The following is an 18,235-nucleotide window of genomic DNA, read 5'->3' on the forward strand; positions in this document are numbered from 1 at the left end:
AGTAGGTTTATACCTTCTGTTCACTTGTTAAAACAGTAACAAAATGAAAATGTCACATGTGGGTCATTCCATGTCAAGTCATCCAGGCCATGATACCCATTATCTAGTTGTGGACTGAGATTTTGGAAAGTTTAATGCAATGCGTTACTTCAAAGCAAACTGTAAAAATTTGAAAATTGGCTGCAGTTGTTTTAAAAAAAAAATGGTATTCTGACAGTTTTTTGCCCTGAATATCCTTTCAGATGTAGTTTCTCAAAACATGTTAGAATTACCCAATTAAATTTCTGTAATTTAATTTTATTGTTAAATTAGAAAAAAATATTTTGGACAATTGCACCCCCACCCCCAAATCTATAAATAATAAAGTTTCATCACACAAAAAAAAAAACAGTTTTGAGAAATGAATGGCTATATATATATATAAAAACACTTTCTTCTTTACATAGCATTTTGTTTATAATATTCAAGCATTTTGTCAAAAGCCAATATTGCCAACACTGCACAAAGTGCTGGTGCTGCATTCAAATTGATTCGGAACTACACGTGACGAAACACTTTAATGCTTAGATAATATTTTTTTGTATGAGAACCACTTTTCTTCCAGCAGCCTTGTGGACTCTGATCAGAGAATAACTACGGCCTGTTGCTGTGATTATATCAACTTCACACAGAATATGAGAGAAAGAAATATCACAAGCATCATTATCAGGCCAATAGGAGGACAGGGATGGTCCATGAGGGTGCTTGCACCTTACTGTAACATCTGCTTTAACATCTGCTTCTTCACAATTTACCATCGCAACAATTCCCACATACCAAGAAGAGTCATGCAACATAGCAGGTGGGCTCCACAGTGCATTCTGGTATTAGTGGCATAAGTGCATCTGAGAAATCATGCACAATACTAAAATATGTATCGAAGCTCAGCCCTTTTGCTCTAATCTTGGTTGGTGGTTTTGGTACATGTTCCAGGAATAGTTTTTGCACTTGTGAAGTGCTGAGAAAGATTGTCTGACTTATACCGTTTCATCTTTTGAAACAGAGAGAACTTAAATGCCTTGCAGGTTCTCACGACAGAATTCAAATACCTGTGGAGCTATAAGTATGTGATCTTTATAAACTCTTTGCAAACTTGTTTTTGTGACAAGTCTTTTAACAGTGCCACCAATACCATCTCAGGGAGATTTGTCATGGCTGGTGCAAAAAAGGACCAGCTGCACTTTATGTTGGAAGTCATGTTCATGGTAGCAGATATTTCTGAAATTCTTACAATTTTTATATTGTGCAGCACAACTGTCAGTGAAATATTCAACATACGCAAGATGAATTTCTGGAAATTCACACTTAAAAAAACTCAGTACAGTCTTCTGAGTCTGGTACACCAAGGCAATATCATGTTCTAGATCATCAGAAACAATACAAATACTTTATGTATGCGACTGTTTGTTGTAATATATATATAAACAGTGTGAAGAGTGCAGCTGCCATTGTTCCAATGGTACCCCTGTACTTCATCTTGAACAACAAAATTGAGATTTTCACTGAAATCCATTAAAATTAACACTGATCCTCCATCGAGTGTTTCCTTCTTCATTTTTAGATCATCAGATTGTGATTGAGAAATAAGAGTGTGGAGTAAGTTTTTCAATTTTCTTAATTAGTGTGTCACAGAATTTCTGATAGAGAAGTGATTCGAACACTTAGTCATTCCGTCAGTTGATACCCATTAGCTGTACTGAACTATCTCATCAGGATCGTAGTCTTCTATTTCATTTTCTAAGTGGGTTTGAAGCAATGAGGTGGTGGGGCATTTTTCACACAGAAGAAGCATACAGGCTCAGTTATTTATATCATATGTTGTTATTTTAATTAGATTTTGGTATGTTTCTTTAATAGAAAAGGAATTTAGAAGCAACTTAAAGTTTTGGTGGTAAATGCACACACATACGGTATATGTTCCTGATGATCCTGCAACTATACACTGTTTTGGTCGAAGAGAAGGATACTTTTTTTTATAGAGAGAATACAGTTCAGTTAAATTACTTGAAACAAGATGCTTTTGTTCGTAGGTATTTATGCTGGTGCTCACTTTCTCTTTTTTCCCGGGCATTATTCTTGTGTTTTCATCATCCAAATAAAAACGCTTTACTTTTTGCACTGTATCATGTGGCAATGTCTTTCCTCTTTTTTTGCTCAGCCAACGATAAAATCCCCCTCTCCATTAAAAGAACTCTTGCTTGTCGTACCAAATATTCAGAAGCCTGAAATTTGGAACTGACTTTCCGTCGAGACCAAGTTGGTGGCACAAGAGTAAGTAACTGAATTTTTTCACAATTATTTGCATGTTCAATTTTCTGTTTGATTTTGTCCATGGGTTCATTGTGGTGCTTTGCCTTTTCTTCCAGTTCTGTTGAATCACTGTCAGGGATAGTGCTTGCATCAGCAGCCAGCTCAACTTAATATGTATGTGAAATTTTAGTTTTCAAAGCCCCAGCTGCTGACTCCAATTTTTGTTTGGCTGCTGCATACCGACTATGCCGAGCAATTAAATGCAGCTTTGCAGGAGATCCTCCTAAGCTAGTTAAGCTAGTATTGAGCACAGATTTTTCAGGTGTCTGCACCTTCACATTACTGTCATTTATATAGTCTGGTGATGAGTCGTAACTTGCTTGCTTTTCATTAATAAGTTTGATACAGGTTGGGGGGCACATTTTCTCCCCAGGAATAATGCCAAAGCCTCTCATTTTGAAGGTCTTTGTCTTTTCTAAACTAATTTCACGCAGTTCAGATGAAACAGATTGTTTATGGTACTTGAAGGGATCACAGCAATTTTTTTTATGTAAAGAGAATCTTATTTAAAGAGAATCTTTCTTTGTGTGTACACACACACACGCACATGAAACACTTAAATCACAGTAGGAATGACTGTTACTTTGCCGTAATAAAAGTTCTTCTTCTTCACTTGTCACTTCATTCACACAAGTCAGGGCATTATCACATGTATCTTGCCGATACCATACAAGAAAACACTGCCTACTTGTACTTCCCATACTACTTCAGTCTTAAAACCAATATTTATTGTAAATAATTCAAAAGATGATTGGTGTAACCTAGAAAGTAATTAAATAAATCATTACAAAAGTATTTCACATTATTATTGTGACATTAGGGGAGTTACTTTTGTTTTGGAATGAATAGTTGAAAACTGCAACAATTGAATTTTTAACCAATAATTGACTCTGGATCACAAGGGGAGGCCGCCAGTTGTGAAATTCAGATTTGATTCATACTGCGCATAATAAAAGCTCATCGCCAGAGGTGTAATGTGGCAAAGCACCAAGATGCACTTCTCAGCCGTTGTCGAGAAAATCGACACGTAAAAGAAACCGTTGTGGTGAAATACTCTCTACGATTAACAATTTTCTACAGCATCGTGGCGCAGTGGTAAGCGCTTGGGTTCGTAATCTGAAGGTCGCCGGATCGAATCTCGCGCCATGCAACTTTTTATTTTTATTATTTGTTTTTTGTAATTGAAATGTATACACACACACATATGTATGCATATAATAAGTTGTTGAAAGTCATTTGTCGTGAAAAAATAATACTTGAAGTAAAACACAATATCACAAATAATATTCAAGTGGATACAATTTATTGAAAAGTTCGGTATACACTCGCACATAATTAACAATTACTGACCAGAAGTAGCTGGAGTATCGCACGGACCAGAGTGATAGTTATCATAGAAACATGGAAAGCAGGAAACAGCACGACATCGAGCCCTTCTGATAAACGATGCGTTTTTACAAGAACAATTGTTTTTTAAATTATCTGTTGGGAAACACACCTGATTGACATTCTGAAAAATTGTTCTATCGTTCGTCAGGTTTGATGCATAGCACGCGTATCGTATCATATCGGCAAAAATCGGAGAAGACAATTGGTGGTGGACAATGGATTGGATTTTTATACAATCGTCTCTGGAGTTGATGTCATGGTTTCGCTCGATTAAAAAAGCACAATTTTTAAGGTGCTTGATCAAATTTTTTACCTGCCGGTAGGTAACTTCTTATCGTCCTGGAACATCTCATCGTATAACGTCGGGTCTGTTTGCCCACCCCAAGAGTCGATCAGAAGGAGAAATTCTTTCTTTTGTACGTATGGTTGCAAAGCATTAAGCAAGAAGTCCATGATAAAACTCGTTGTTAGTTTACTGGATTTGGAGGATGTAATACTAACATTGGTATACTTCTTGGTGCACTCGTTGACTGTCTTCTGTACTCTGGGTCCAAACGTACCTGTGGACTCTTGGAGGCATACGAAAACAAGAGGCAAGACTCGTCCAGACATCGTGATTGAATATTGTGCCGTATACGAATGCGTCACCCTGTTCATGTCATGTCGGGTTACCAGGACAGCCTTTGATCCTTTTTCGGCGAGAGTTCTGTTGAACGTGGACTGGTACTGGTAACCTGACAAACAAATATTGTTTATATAAGAAATATATGAAATCGGTGTTGTCTATCATATATCAGATTATCATATTCTATCATCATGTCATATGACATTTGTGAACAGCTCTTTACGTACCTGTTTGATCAGTATTAATTATGAAATCTTTGTCGACGTTAGTTATCAATGTTCGCGTCTGGATCCGAAATGTGTCTGCTACGGCCAAAATTTCGTCTTGGGTAGCCATCTCTTTCTGGGAAACAAATTTTGTGATTTTCGTTGCCGAATACCATGCTGCTTTTTAAATTCTGTGACCTATGTTTTTGAAGCTTTGAAGTTGAAATCTGGGAACTGACTTGCAGCGCCCAAGCCACACTGCTGCAGGTTTCTGGTAGTAACTTGCTGGAAGTTTTGTCGAGCTTCTACGAAGCGATCATGCACCCATGAATCGATGGTACAATATTTATCAAATTTGCTACCGCCACGTTTTTTTTTTTTTAGAGTTTTGAGGCTCACCCTGGATGTTTTTTGGCCAGATTGACAGCCCTAATTTTGTAATCCAGAGAAATATAGTCGTACCCTTTTTTTTTTTTCTTCTCGTCCGGCTCATATTCGTCTGATGATTCGTTGGCAATGGGACTCGTTTCAACGTCTTCGTAGGCATTATTATCATCGATTTCATTAATGTCTATCAGTTCCTCATCATGAACGAGGGTTTTTTCGGCGAGCATTTGCAGCGTATTCTGGAACATTTCTTCCCCAATTACCATGGCTTCTTCGTTGATTGCTGATGACGGTTCTGCTGCAATGCGATTACTGTTACGGAGAACGCTTTCAAAATACACCAACGCACCTTTCAATTGTTTTTTCGCCACTTCACTGTGTATAGAATCTTCTCCGATCACATCGCTTTCATGCGAAGGGCCTGGATCGCTCTCCAATTGTACCGCCTCCATTTTTGTTTAACAGGATGTACCAAAGCTCTCACGTACGCACTGATTTTCGACGATGTTATAAGTTGCGCTAGGGACTGCATCTACCTTCTTTCGAAGTTAGCAGGCAACTACGCTGTTACGTGGCAGCTCGTTTCGGCCCATTCAACATCTGTTCTTCAAGTGTAACAAGCAAGTAACGGAGTTTATATTTCATACCTGCCACAGCAAATTTGTGTTCGTGGGGTCTCTATTCTAATTCGAACGTTTGACTTACACTATACGTATTCATTTCGGAATATTGTTTCTACATCTTCAGACAAACAGAAGCTAAACGATGTCAAGGTTTGCGTAAGGAGGGCTATGCGTGAAGCGTTCAGTGAATTCGAAAGTAAAATTCTATGTACCGACTTGACAGAAAATCCTAGGAAGTTCTGGTCTTACGTTAAATCAGTAAGTGGCTCGAAACAGCATATCCAGACACTTCGGGATGATGATGGCATTGAAACAGAGGATGACACGCGTAAAGCTGAAATACTAAACACCTTTTTCCAAAGCTGTTTCACAGAGGAAGACCTCACTGCAGTTCCTTCTCTAAATCCTCGCACAAACGAAAAAATGGCTGACATCGAAATAAGTGTCCAAGGAATAGAAAAGCAACTGAAATCACTCAATAGAGGAAAGTCCACTGGACCTGACGGGATACCAATTCGATTCTACACAGAGTACGCGAAAGAACTTGCCCCCCTTCTAACAGCCGTGTACCGCAAGTCTCTAGAGGAACGGAGGGTTCCAAATGATTGGAAAAGAGCACAGATAGTCCCAGTCTTCAAGAAGGGTCGTCGAGCAGATGCGCAAAACTATAGACCTATATCTCTGACGTCGATCTGTTGTAGAATTTTAGAACATGTTTTTTGCTCGAGTATCATGTAGTTTTTGGAAACCCAGAATCTACTATGTAGGAATCAACATGGATTCCGGAAACAGCGATCGTGTGAGACCCAACTCACTTTATTTGTTCATGAGACCCAGAAAATATTAGATACAGGCTCCCAGGTAGATGCTATTTTTCTTGACTTCCGGAAGGCGTTCGATACAGTTCCGCACTGTCGCCTGATAAACAAAGTAAGAGCCTACGGAATATCAGACCAGCTGTGTGGCTGGATTGAAGAGTTTTTAGCAAACAGAACACAGCATGTTGTTATCAATGGAGAGACGTCTACAGACGTTAAAGTAACCTCTGGCGTGGCACAGGGGAGTGTTATGGGACCATTGCTTTCACAATATATATAAATGACCTAGTAGATAGTGTCGGAAGTTCCATGCGGCTTTTCGCGGATGATGCTGTAGTATACAGAGAAGTTGCAGCATTAGAAAATTGTAGCGAAATGCAGGAAGATCTGCAGCGGATAGGCACTTGGTGCAGGGAGTGGCAACTGACCCTTAACATAGACAAATGTAATGTATTGCGAATACATAGAAAGAAGGATCCTTTGTTGTATGATTATATGATAGCGGAACAAACACTGGTAGCAGTTACTTCTGTAAAATATCTGGGAGTATGCGTGCGGAACGATTTGAAGTGGAATGATCATATAAAATTAATTGTTGGTAAGGCGGGTACCAGGTTGAGATTCATTGGGAGAGTGCTTAGAAAATGTAGTCCATCAACAAAGGAGGTAGCTTACAAAACACTCGTTCGACCTATACTAGAGTATTGCTCATCAGTGTGGGATCCGTACCAGATCGGTCTGACGGAGGAGATAGAGAAGATCCAAAGAAGAGCGGCGCGTTTCGTCACAGGGTTATTTGGTAACCGTGATAGCTTTACGGAGATGTTTAATAAACTCAAGTGGCAGACTCTGCAAGAGAGGCGCTCTGCATCGCGGTGTAGCTTGCTCGCCAGGTTTCGAGAGGGTGCGTTTCTGGATGAGGTATCGAATATATTGCCTCCCCCCACTTATACCTCCCGAGGAGATCACGAATGTAAAATTAGAGGGATTAGAGCCCGCACGGAGGCTTTCAGACAGTCGTTCTTCCCGCGAACCATACGCGACTGGAACAGGAAAGGGAGGTAATGACCGTGGCATGTAAAGTGCCCTCCGCCACACACCGTTGGGTGGCTTGCGGAGTATAAATGTAGATGTAGATGTTAACTATACGTGGTAAACATTATGAAGTCAATTAATAACATTTGTGAAATACAACTTTGTTTGTGGAAAACATAATGATGTTCGAAGTCGCCAGTTTTTCCATGACAAACGACTTTCAGCAACTTATTATTTTCATAATTGTTGCAACTGATTGCCGGGAATGGAATTTTTTTTTATATATAAAAAAAACAAAGATGATGTGACTTACCAAATGAAAGTGCTGGCAGGTCGACAGACATACAAACAAACACAAACATACACACAAAATTCAAGCTTTCGCAACAAACTGTTGCCTCATCAGGAAAGAGGGAAGGAGAGGGAAAGACGAAAGGATGTGGGTTTTAAGGGAGAGGGTAAGGAGTCATTCCAATTCTGGGAGCAGAAAGACTTACCTTAGGGGGAAAAAAGGACGGGTATATGCTCGCACACACACACACATCCATCCACATATATACAGACACAAGCAGACATATTTAAAGACAAAGAGTTTGGGCAGAGATGTCAGTCGAGGCAGAAGTGCAGAGGCAAAGATGTTGTTGAATGACAGGTGAGGTATGAGTGGCGGCAACTTGAAATTAGCGGAGATTGAGGCCTGGTGGATAACGGGAAGAGAGGATATATTGAAGAGCAAGTTCCCATCTCCGGAGTTCGGATAGGTTGGTGTTAGTGGGAAGTATCCAGATAACCCGGACGGTGTAACACTGTGCCAAGATGTGCTGGCCGTGCACCAAGGCATGTTTAGCCACAGGGTGATATCACGTGGGTGCTTTCACAGGGGGCTCTGCCTTTGATCGTGTACACCTTCCGGGTTACAGGACTGGAGTAGGTGGTGGTGGGTGGGTGCATGGGACAGGTTTTACACCGGGGGCGGTTATAAGGGTAGGAGCCAGAGGGTAGGGAAGGTGGTTTGGGGATTTCATAGGGATGAACTAAGAGGTTACGAAGGTTAGGTGGACGGCGGAAAGACACTCTTGTTGGAGTGGGGAGGGTTTCATGAAGGATGGATCTAATTTCAGGGCAGGATTTGAGAAAGTCGTATCCCTGCTGGAGAGCCACATTCAGAATCTGATCCAGTCCCGGAAAGTATCCTGTCACAAGTGCGAAAGCTGTTGTCAGGTTGTTGGTGTAAAGCTTCAGGGATTCCGGATTGGATCAGATTCGTTTGCCACGAAGACCTAGGCTGTGATCTACCAACTGACCTGCCTACACTGTGACGCATTCTATGTGGGAATGACCAGCAACAAACTGTCCATTCGCATGAATGGACACAGGCAGACAGTGTTTGTTGGTAATGAGGATCACCCTGTGGCTAAACATGCCTTGGTGCACGGCCAGCACATCTTGGCACAGTGTTACACCGTCCGGGTTATCTGGATACTTCCCACTAACACCAACCTATCCGAACTCCGGAGATGGGAACTTTCTCTTCAATATATCCTCTCTTCCCGTTATCCACCAGGCCTCAATCTCCGCTAATTTCAAGTTGCCGCCACTCATACCTCACCTGTTATTCAACAACATCTTTGCCTCTGCACTTCTGCCTCGACTGACATCTCTGCCCAAACTCTTTGTCTTTAAATACGTCTGCTTGTGTCTGTATATGTGTGGATGGATATGTGTGTGTGTGCGCGAGTGTATACCCGTCCTTTTTTCCCCCTAAGGTAAGTCTTTCCGCTCCCAGGATTGGAATGACTCCTTACCCTCTCCCTTAAAACCCACATCCTTTCGTCTTTCCCTCTCCTTCCCTCTTTCCTGATGAGGCAACAGTTTGTTGCGAAAGCTTGAATTTTGTGTGTATGTTTGTGTTTGTTTGTGTGTCTGTCGACCTGCCAGCACTTTCATTTGGTAAGTCACATCATCTTTGTTTTTAGATATATTACAACTTTGATATTTCTTTTACAATAACTTTGTTTTTCACACTTCCCATTATTTCTACAAACTGATTCTTTTTGTGTAACATATTGGAATATTTATAATAAAATTGTAAATTTTTCAATGGTATCTATGAGGCGGCAATAACTTAAAAAATTTATAATGTCCATGCATGGATTTGGTTTAAAAGAAATTATTTACGATTTTTTATGAAATGTAGATGGTGGATATTCACTACAAGAAGCATGATAATAAAAATATAAACCTTCCACTTTAACTAAAAAAGAAAACTTCAAGCTTCAACTGCAAAAATTGTAGGAACTATTGCATTTTTAAATTATAAAGGAGCTCGTCTATGAAAGCCGGAATTCCTGAATCTATACAACTTCTTTTAATCATAAGTGAAAAAGTAATTGACCTGCAACATTTACATTTTGGAAATGTGAATATATCTAGGTAAACTTCCACTACCCAAAATTTCAAGGATTTGCGTGACGATGGGTGTCATTTCCTAAAATTTCTGGATGATTTGACATGGAATGACACACACACTAAAATATCTTATATGAAAGTGTGGTATAAATCAGTGTCTGTACTGTAAAATGCGTTCTGAATTGTAGTACTGCAGTGACACACAGATGATTTGCAATTGACTGTTCAAAACATGAGATCACACAGTAAAAAATGTTCTGATCTAAAGCAGGACAAAAAAATCTGTAATGAGGTTTTTCTTAGGAACCAACAACTTCAATTTTGCCACGATGTTCTGCAGTTATCCATCCACAAAATGTCTTTCGGGTACACATAGAGCTTTGTTAGATGTATTGAAAGGCTATATCACATGTAATTTTACCATATATGTGTGATGCTTGAGCCATTGATTCATTGTCTTCATTGGTGTCATCATCATTCTCATTCTCATCAGTTCTTCAGTGTCAGTAATTTGATCATTGGTTAATTCTTCTACCATTGTGCAGTAATGTCAGCTATACTGATCCACTCACTCATGACACTGGGTCCAACGTCCAGTTGTAAAGTGTAAAAATGCCTCAAAATCCCAGGAGTGTCTACTATGTCTTGACTTTCATCGCTTGTTTCATGGTCTGTTTCATCTTGATTCTCTTCACTTGTTTCTTTTGATGTTTCATCTTTAAATTCCTTAATTTTTGGCCATAGTTTGTGCCAAGATTTTTCAAGCATAGATGCTGTCAAATCTTCTCACACTTTGGCAACTGTACAGATCACATCTTTTATATTTATTGATTTCATTGCTCGAAACAAGGTGCTAACTCCTTGTGTCCCCTCTAAAATTGATCAAATGCATTTTTGACGATATGACTTCTTTAGCCACTCACTGATCCCATGGTCCATGGGTTGGATTATACATGTTATATTAACAGGACGGAATAAAGCTTTTATTTCACCTTTTAAAGTTCATCTTCAGATGGATGAGTTATCGCATTGTCGAGTATGAATATGGCATGTTTAGGGAGTCTGTTTCCTTGTAGTTATTTTGTGATGGCAGGGACTAATTGGTCATAATACCATTCCTTAAAGACGCTGTATCATCCATGTTGACTTTTGGTTACAATAAAATACAGGTTGCGTGCGATATTAATGTTTTTGAATGCCTTTTCCTGCCATCACAAACAAAGGCATCTCCTGACTGCCATTAGCAGTGCTACAGAGAGCAATAGTAATTCTGTCTTTGGCAAGTTGTGTACGTGGTGCCGATGGATTCTGTGTAGCAAGAATTCTTGCAGGGAGCATTATGTAGTTCAAGCCAGGCTCATCAATGTTATACACCTACTCAGGGGTTTCAGATTTTGGAACAAACTCATTGGTAGCTGATTCGTCATCCGACAGTTTCTCGCTCAAGATAATTACATTTTGAATGCCACATCATTTTTGCCAGCAGTCTAGCTAGTTTTCGCACACTGTAAATTTTTAATTTTTGTGTAATTTTTCATACAAAATTGGTGCCTTTTCTTTTATGATTGGATCCAGACAATGGAGTTCATCTTCTGTTCAAACCACACCCACAAAGCGTTGTCTATAATTTTACTTATAGGCTTCTTCAAAGTCTAGTGTATTTTCAGTTCAATCGCATCACCGATCATCATTGTATGACTTGTATGAGTGTTAAAAATAAAAAGTCCACAATGGAATGTAACAATATTATGAAAAGAATAGTTGCTATTCACCATATAGCAAAGGTGCTGAGTCACAGATAGGCACAAGAAGAAGACAGCCACACAATAACTTTCAACCAATAAGGCCTTTCTCAAAAATAGACAAAATATACACACAGTTGTGTGTGTGTGTGTGTGTGTGTGTGTGTGTGTGTGTGTGTATGTGTGTGTGTGTTTGACAAAGGCCTATATGGTGAGTAGCAACTATCCTTTTCATAATACATAATATTGTTTCATGAGTTTTAGTGTTTTTTTTCTCCACTTGTTAAAAGCTGCTGTTATGCCAACACCTATCTCAAGTGCAATGCTTTGAAGAGATTCTCTTTCCCTAACCTTTCAAGCCCTTTCAGTTTCTACACTAAAGACATCATCACATGCTTGGATTTAGTTGATGCCATGATTTAGTTTTAAATACTTTAATGTTTGAGATCAACATTGTCTTCAGCTGCCAGAGGCTGCAATCATTGTATGAGTTGCGTATGCGCGCTCTCGTGTGTGTGTGTGTGTGTGTGTGTGTATTTTCGACAAAGGCTTCGATGGCCGAAAGCTTATATTGTGACAGTCTTTTTATTTTGCCTATCTGCGATTCAGCCTCTCCACTAAATGGTGAGTAGCATTTCTCCTTTTCATAATATTGTTACATTCCAACCTGGATTTTCCTTTATTTGATTTTTGAATTTTCTGTTATTTGATTGTTGCCTAACAACATTGTTACTAACTTATAAAACAAATGACTGTACATTAAATTTATTGATCAAGGTCAAAGCAAATTATTTCATACTAAAACTGATCGAACTACTGCACCTATGAGTGGTTAACTGCCTACTGATTCAGACCCGTATTGCAGGTGATGACTCACTGACAAGTCCTAACAGACACTGGGATTGGGGTAGTTGGACTAAGCAAGGAGTTGGACCTTCCAAGGGCATATTAATGAACCCTCTCTCTCTCTCTCTCTCTCTCTCTCTCTCTCTCTCTCTCTCTCTCTCTCTCTCTCTCTCTCTCTATCAGTGAGCAATATACTGAATAATGTGTTGTTAAGAACATTGGGTGGGAAACACAAGGAATGTGTCAGTTGTTTAGATATGATATCTGTAGTTTCTTTTCAATATGTGTAAAAATTGGGATTTTGGTTGCAGATTTAACAATCAGAGTAAGGACCTAAGATTTGGAACTTTTGTCTTTGGACCAGTTGTTATGAGAATGTTTTACTACCTGAATAAGCCAGATGAAGCATTGAATGTAAGTACATCTGTAACAAAAGATATTTTATCATTTACACCTGATTTGAAAATAAGTTTTAAGTATTTTTATTCAGTTTACTACCTGGAAAAAATGTGACTTCTTGTTTCTCCAGTTAACATTCTTTACCGTCCACTAATATATGTCACTAATGATGGGATCATACACTTTGGAACAAAAAAAAAGAAGAGAGACAAACCACGAAGGAATTATCTGAATGGAATGAAAATCGGTAGAGCTGATGTTTATGTACATACAAACAAATGATTAAAATAAAAAAAAAGGATTATTTATTCCAGAGTAACAGCTACACAAATTGAGCAAGTAAATAATGTGTTGGTCCTCCTCTGTTCGTTATGCCAAACAGTTATTAGGCCTCGCATTGATTGACAGAGTTGTTGGGTATCCTCCTGAGGGATATCCTGTCAAATTCTGTCCAGTTGGTGTATCATACCCTACCCATAATGCTCCAAACGTTCTCGATTGGGGGGAGATGTGGTGACATTACTGGCCAAGGTAGGATTTGGCAAGCACGAAGATAAGCAGTAGAAACTCTCGCGATGTACAGGGCAGACATTATCTTGCTGAAATATAATCCCTGGGATGGCTTGCCATGAAGAGCAACTAAATGGTGAGTAGAATATTGTTGACATACCGCTGTGCTGTAAGGATGCTGCGAGTGACAACCAAAGGGGTCCTGCTATGAAAAGAAGCGGCACCCCATTCCATTACTCCTGTTTTGTTGGGCTGTATGGTGAGTGACAGTGAGATTGGTATACCACTGCTGTCTGGGGTGTCACCAGACATGTCTTCATTCTGGAATCTTCTTGACTGGAGCAGAATTGTCTTCAGTGACAAGTCCCACTTTGAACTGAGCCACAATGATCAGTGCACAGTGGTGTCTCAATGATATTGTGTACTTCATTTTGTTGGCCTTCATGAAAAGCTACTCTGGGCTTACAATTCAGCATTATAATGCCTGCCCATATATGGCGAGTGTTTCTATTGTTTGTTTTCCTGCGTGCCAAACCCTTCCTTGGCCAGCAAGGTTGCCTGATCTCTCCCAAATTGAAAACATTTAGAGCATTATGGTGTAGCGCCCTCCAGTCAGCTCAGGATTTTGATGATCTAACAAACTAATTGGGCAGAATTTGACACGATACTCTTCAGGAGGAAATCAAACAATTCTCTTTCAATCAGTGCCAAGCTGAATAACTGCTTGGATAAGGGCAAAAGGTGGACCAACATGTCATTTAGTTGCTCAATTTGTGAAGCTCTTTCTCTGGAATAGAGAGTCCGATTTCCATCAAATTTGGGTAAGTCCTTCATGGTCCTCTTTTTTTCATAGAATGTATAGACAGTATACAAGACCACTGTCAATGCAGATTTGTCTTTGAAATAATTCTCGCATGCAAAACTTGCTTCACCTTCCTTTCCGAGTTCCCTTCCCAACGAGTCCAATAGCTGACATCTACTCATGTCCTAAAAAACAGTCCTAACACAATTAGTTATCCTACTAGAAAGAACTCTGTACACCCACCTTTAACTTGCTCCCTAAATTGCACAAACTCTGCTTCGCTTATTTCCCAACTGGTCACTTAGTAAAGGCTCATAACACTGTTCTCACAAGAAGATCCTTCACTCTTCTTCGCTGCCATCCTCCACAAACTATCCACAATCTTCTGTTATGGATGTGAGAGACTAATCACTTTCGTTACCACCTTTCCTCTGTTTATGTCGTCGTAGATGTAATACCCCTTTACACCAAAAACCCTACAGATGTGGCTTTGCTGCAATGGAATCTTTCCCAATGATGTCCTTTCTAATCTGCATGATCAGCCAAATTCTTATTCATCATTATTTCTCCTTTACAAGAAACAAATCCCTGAAACTGCCATGAATAAATGTGTGGCACCTCCTGAATCAACCTGCTCACAGGCCACTTAGAGAAGTCTTTAAACACCTTCAAACCTTTGTCTACAGTGTTTGGTCTCTCCTGTAGAGTGACACTGCCTATCCCCAATCCTTTTCATCTGGCTTTTCTCAGGTACCTTCTTGGATGTTGGTGTCCACCTCTTAAGTTACTACATAAATACCCTTGTCCATAACAGGCACACTGACCACCAACAGTTCGTCAACTTTGAGATGCTGTCACCCATTACATATGAAAAGTCCCTCCTCTGTAGTCATGGCATCTTCAGACAATGCATCTCCAAAGGGAAGCAGGACTTATCCAAATATGCAGTTAACCTTACCAGATGCTTTACAGGCAGATGGTGCTGCGCTCACTTAATTCAGAAACAGTTTACTGAACTATTTCTTCCCATGACACCAACAAACCAATGGTCCCGGTGGATGAGGTACTGATTCCATTTCATCCAGTGAAACATGTGCCTTGGAAAACTCTGGTCACATCCCTTGCCCAAGTTCTGTCTTCAGGATTCTTATAAATCAATGTAGCGACCCCAAAGACTAGATATTCATTTCTGATATTGCTCATTTTTTAAAATTATTGTTAAATGTTTCCACCTTTCACACAGCAACCACTGTCCTTTAGTGTGTGAAGAGTGTTCTACCCCCTTCTACACACTGTAAGGCATATGTGTAAGTATGTTGGCAATTTATTTAGATATTTCGCCATTATACTTATTTCTACATGTCACTCGTTCCCACCACCCACCCCTCACCTCAACCCATACAGTGTGTATTTTCACTACAGTATATTTGTCTGGAGATAGTAAAGCATATACACACACACACACACACACACACACACACACACACACACATCAAATTCAATTGAAATTTCTTGAAACATTTCAAAGTTACACTGGAATCTACAGATCCCTATCTTACGATTGGTTCTGCATTGTGACCATTTCTGTTGCAGTACCAGCAATTATAACGGTAAAGATTTACTTAAATATTTATTGTGAGTTGAGAGGAGTGCACTCAAGATTTCTGGCTTATGCTTAGGTTTAATTTTACTTATCTGCTTTGTTACCCTGTAACCAAGTGGACCCACATTTTTTAGGAGTTGGAGTAAAATACCCATTCAGCCATCGAGATTTAAGTTTCCCATGATTTCCCTAAATCACTTAAGGCTGATTCCTTTGAAAAGCACATGGTCAATTCAATTTCCTTTGTGTTACATCTCTAATGGGCTCTTTCCTTTTCTAATGTCTTTATATAGGTTTATAACACTTATCGCCCTCCCCCTCCAACTCCCAAAAAAAGGGCAGCTGTAAACTTTCTATATGCATGCACATCTTCTTATCTCCTGGTCAGCTGTTCCATTGTGCTCCCCTGCCTTCATAGTCACATTGACATGATATCACACTAATGAATAAAATTCAGAAAGTCGCACATACTTTCTTCACTCCTTCAAAGGGATAATAAAGCAAAACACTTAAGTCTAGAAATGGTAATCATTTTCCATAACCTGGTATGTAAGTGATAAACAGTGATTACCAGCAGGAATCATTTTAAACTGATTGTCTTGTCAGGATTCATACTATTTTTTATTGCATGTAAATCTCATAATCATAATACAGGGTGATTCAAAAGTCCCTTGACATTTTTGGTGAACAAATGTTTATTCACAAAATGGAAATTATAGCTTTATTACACACCACTTGGAGAACGTACATCAATACATTTGAATGTGGTCACCCTGCAAATGTTCTTATAGCTTCTGTCTCTTTGTGTGGCACGAAACAGTCTACATCTACACCTACATCGATACTCTGCAAATCACATTTAAGTGCCTGGCAGAGGGTTCATCAAACCACCTTCACAATTTTCTATTATTCCAATCTCGTATAGCGCGCGGAAAGAACGAACACCTGTATCTTTCCGTACGAGCTCTGATTTCCCTTATTTTATCTTGGTGATAGTTCCTCCTTATGTAGGTCGGTGTCAACAAAATATTTTCACATTCAGAGGAGAAAGTTGCTGATTGGAATTTCCTGAGAAGATTCTGTCGCAACGGAAAACGCCTTTCTTTTAATGATGTCCAGCCCAGATCCTGTATCATTTCTGTGACACTCTCTCCCATATTTTGCGATAATACAAAACATGCTGTCTTTCTTGGAACTTTTTTGATGTACTCTGTCAGCCCTGTCTGGTAAGGATCCCACACCGCACAGCAGTATTCTAAAAGAGGACAGACAAGCATAGTGTAGGCGGTCTCCTTAGTAGGTATGTTACATTTTCTAAGTGTCCTACCAATAAAACTCAGTCTTTGGTTAGCCTTCCCCACAACATTTTCTGTGTGCTCCTTCCAATTTAAGTAGTTTGTTATTGTAATACCTAGGTATTTAGTTGAATTTACGGCTTTTAGATGAGACTGATTTATCATGTAACCGAAATTTAACGAGTTCCTTTTAGCACTCATGTGGATGACCTCACACTTGTCGTTATTTAGGGTCAACTGCCACTTTTTGCACCATTCAGATATCTTTTCTAAATCATTTTGCAGTTTGTTTTGGTCTTCTGATAACTTTATTAGTCGATAAATGACAGCGTCATCAGCAAACAACCGAATACGGCAGCTCAGATTGTCTCCAAAATCGTTTATACAAATAAGGAACAGCAAAGGGCCTATAACACTACTTTGGGGAACGCCAGAAATCACTTCTGTTTTATTCTATGACTTTCCGTCAGTTACTGTGAACTGTGAACTCTCTGACAGGAAATCACAAATCCAGTCACATAACTGAGACGATATTCCATAAGCATGCAATTTCACTATGAGCCGCTTCTGTGTTACAGTGTCAAAAGCCTTCCAGAAATCCAGAAATATGGAATCGATCTGAAATTCCTTGTCAATAGCACTCAACACTTCATGTGAATAAAGAGATAGTTGTGTTTCACATGAACGACATTTTCTAAACCCATGTTGACTGTGTGTCAATAGCCCGTTTTCTTCGAGGTAATTCATAATGTTCGAACACAATATATGTTCTAAAATCCTGCTGCATATCAGCGTTAACGATATGGGCCTGTAATTTAGTGGATTACTCCTACTACCTTTCTTGAATAGTTGTGTGACCTGTGCAACTTTCCAGTCTTTGGGTACGGATTTTTCATCGAGCGAACGGTTGTATATGATTATTAAGTATGCAGCTAATACATCAGCATACTCCAAAAGGAACCTAATTGGTATACAGTCTGGCACAGAAGACTTGCTTTTATTAAGTGATTTAAGTTGCTTCACTCTTCCAAGGATATTTACTTCTACGTTACTCATGTTGGCAGCTGTTCTCGATTCAAATTCTGGAATATTTACTTCTTCTTCTGTTGTGAAGGCATTTCGGAAGGCTCTGTTTAGTAACTCTGCTTTGGCAGCACTGTCTTCGAGAGTATCTCCATTGTTATTGTGGAGAGAAGG

The 18,235-nt window shown here is 39.4% G+C and overlaps 1 protein-coding gene across 2 annotated transcripts in view; it reads left to right on the forward strand.

Annotated features, from left to right (window-relative positions):
- The window catches only part of LOC124796243 (pentatricopeptide repeat-containing protein 2, mitochondrial-like), a 73,348-nt gene that overhangs the window by 14,205 nt on the left and 40,908 nt on the right, over window positions 1–18,235 (forward strand). For both annotated transcript variants that reach the window (XM_047260335.1, XM_047260336.1), the window contains exon 3: window positions 12,741–12,843. In XM_047260335.1, the coding sequence (XP_047116291.1) occupies window positions 12,741–12,843 (103 nt within the window). The remainder of the gene's footprint in view (window positions 1–12,740; window positions 12,844–18,235) is intronic.

This window comes from Schistocerca piceifrons, chromosome 4, assembly GCF_021461385.2.
Source record: "Schistocerca piceifrons isolate TAMUIC-IGC-003096 chromosome 4, iqSchPice1.1, whole genome shotgun sequence".
In the NCBI taxonomy this organism is placed as follows: Eukaryota; Metazoa; Arthropoda; class Insecta; order Orthoptera; family Acrididae; genus Schistocerca; species Schistocerca piceifrons.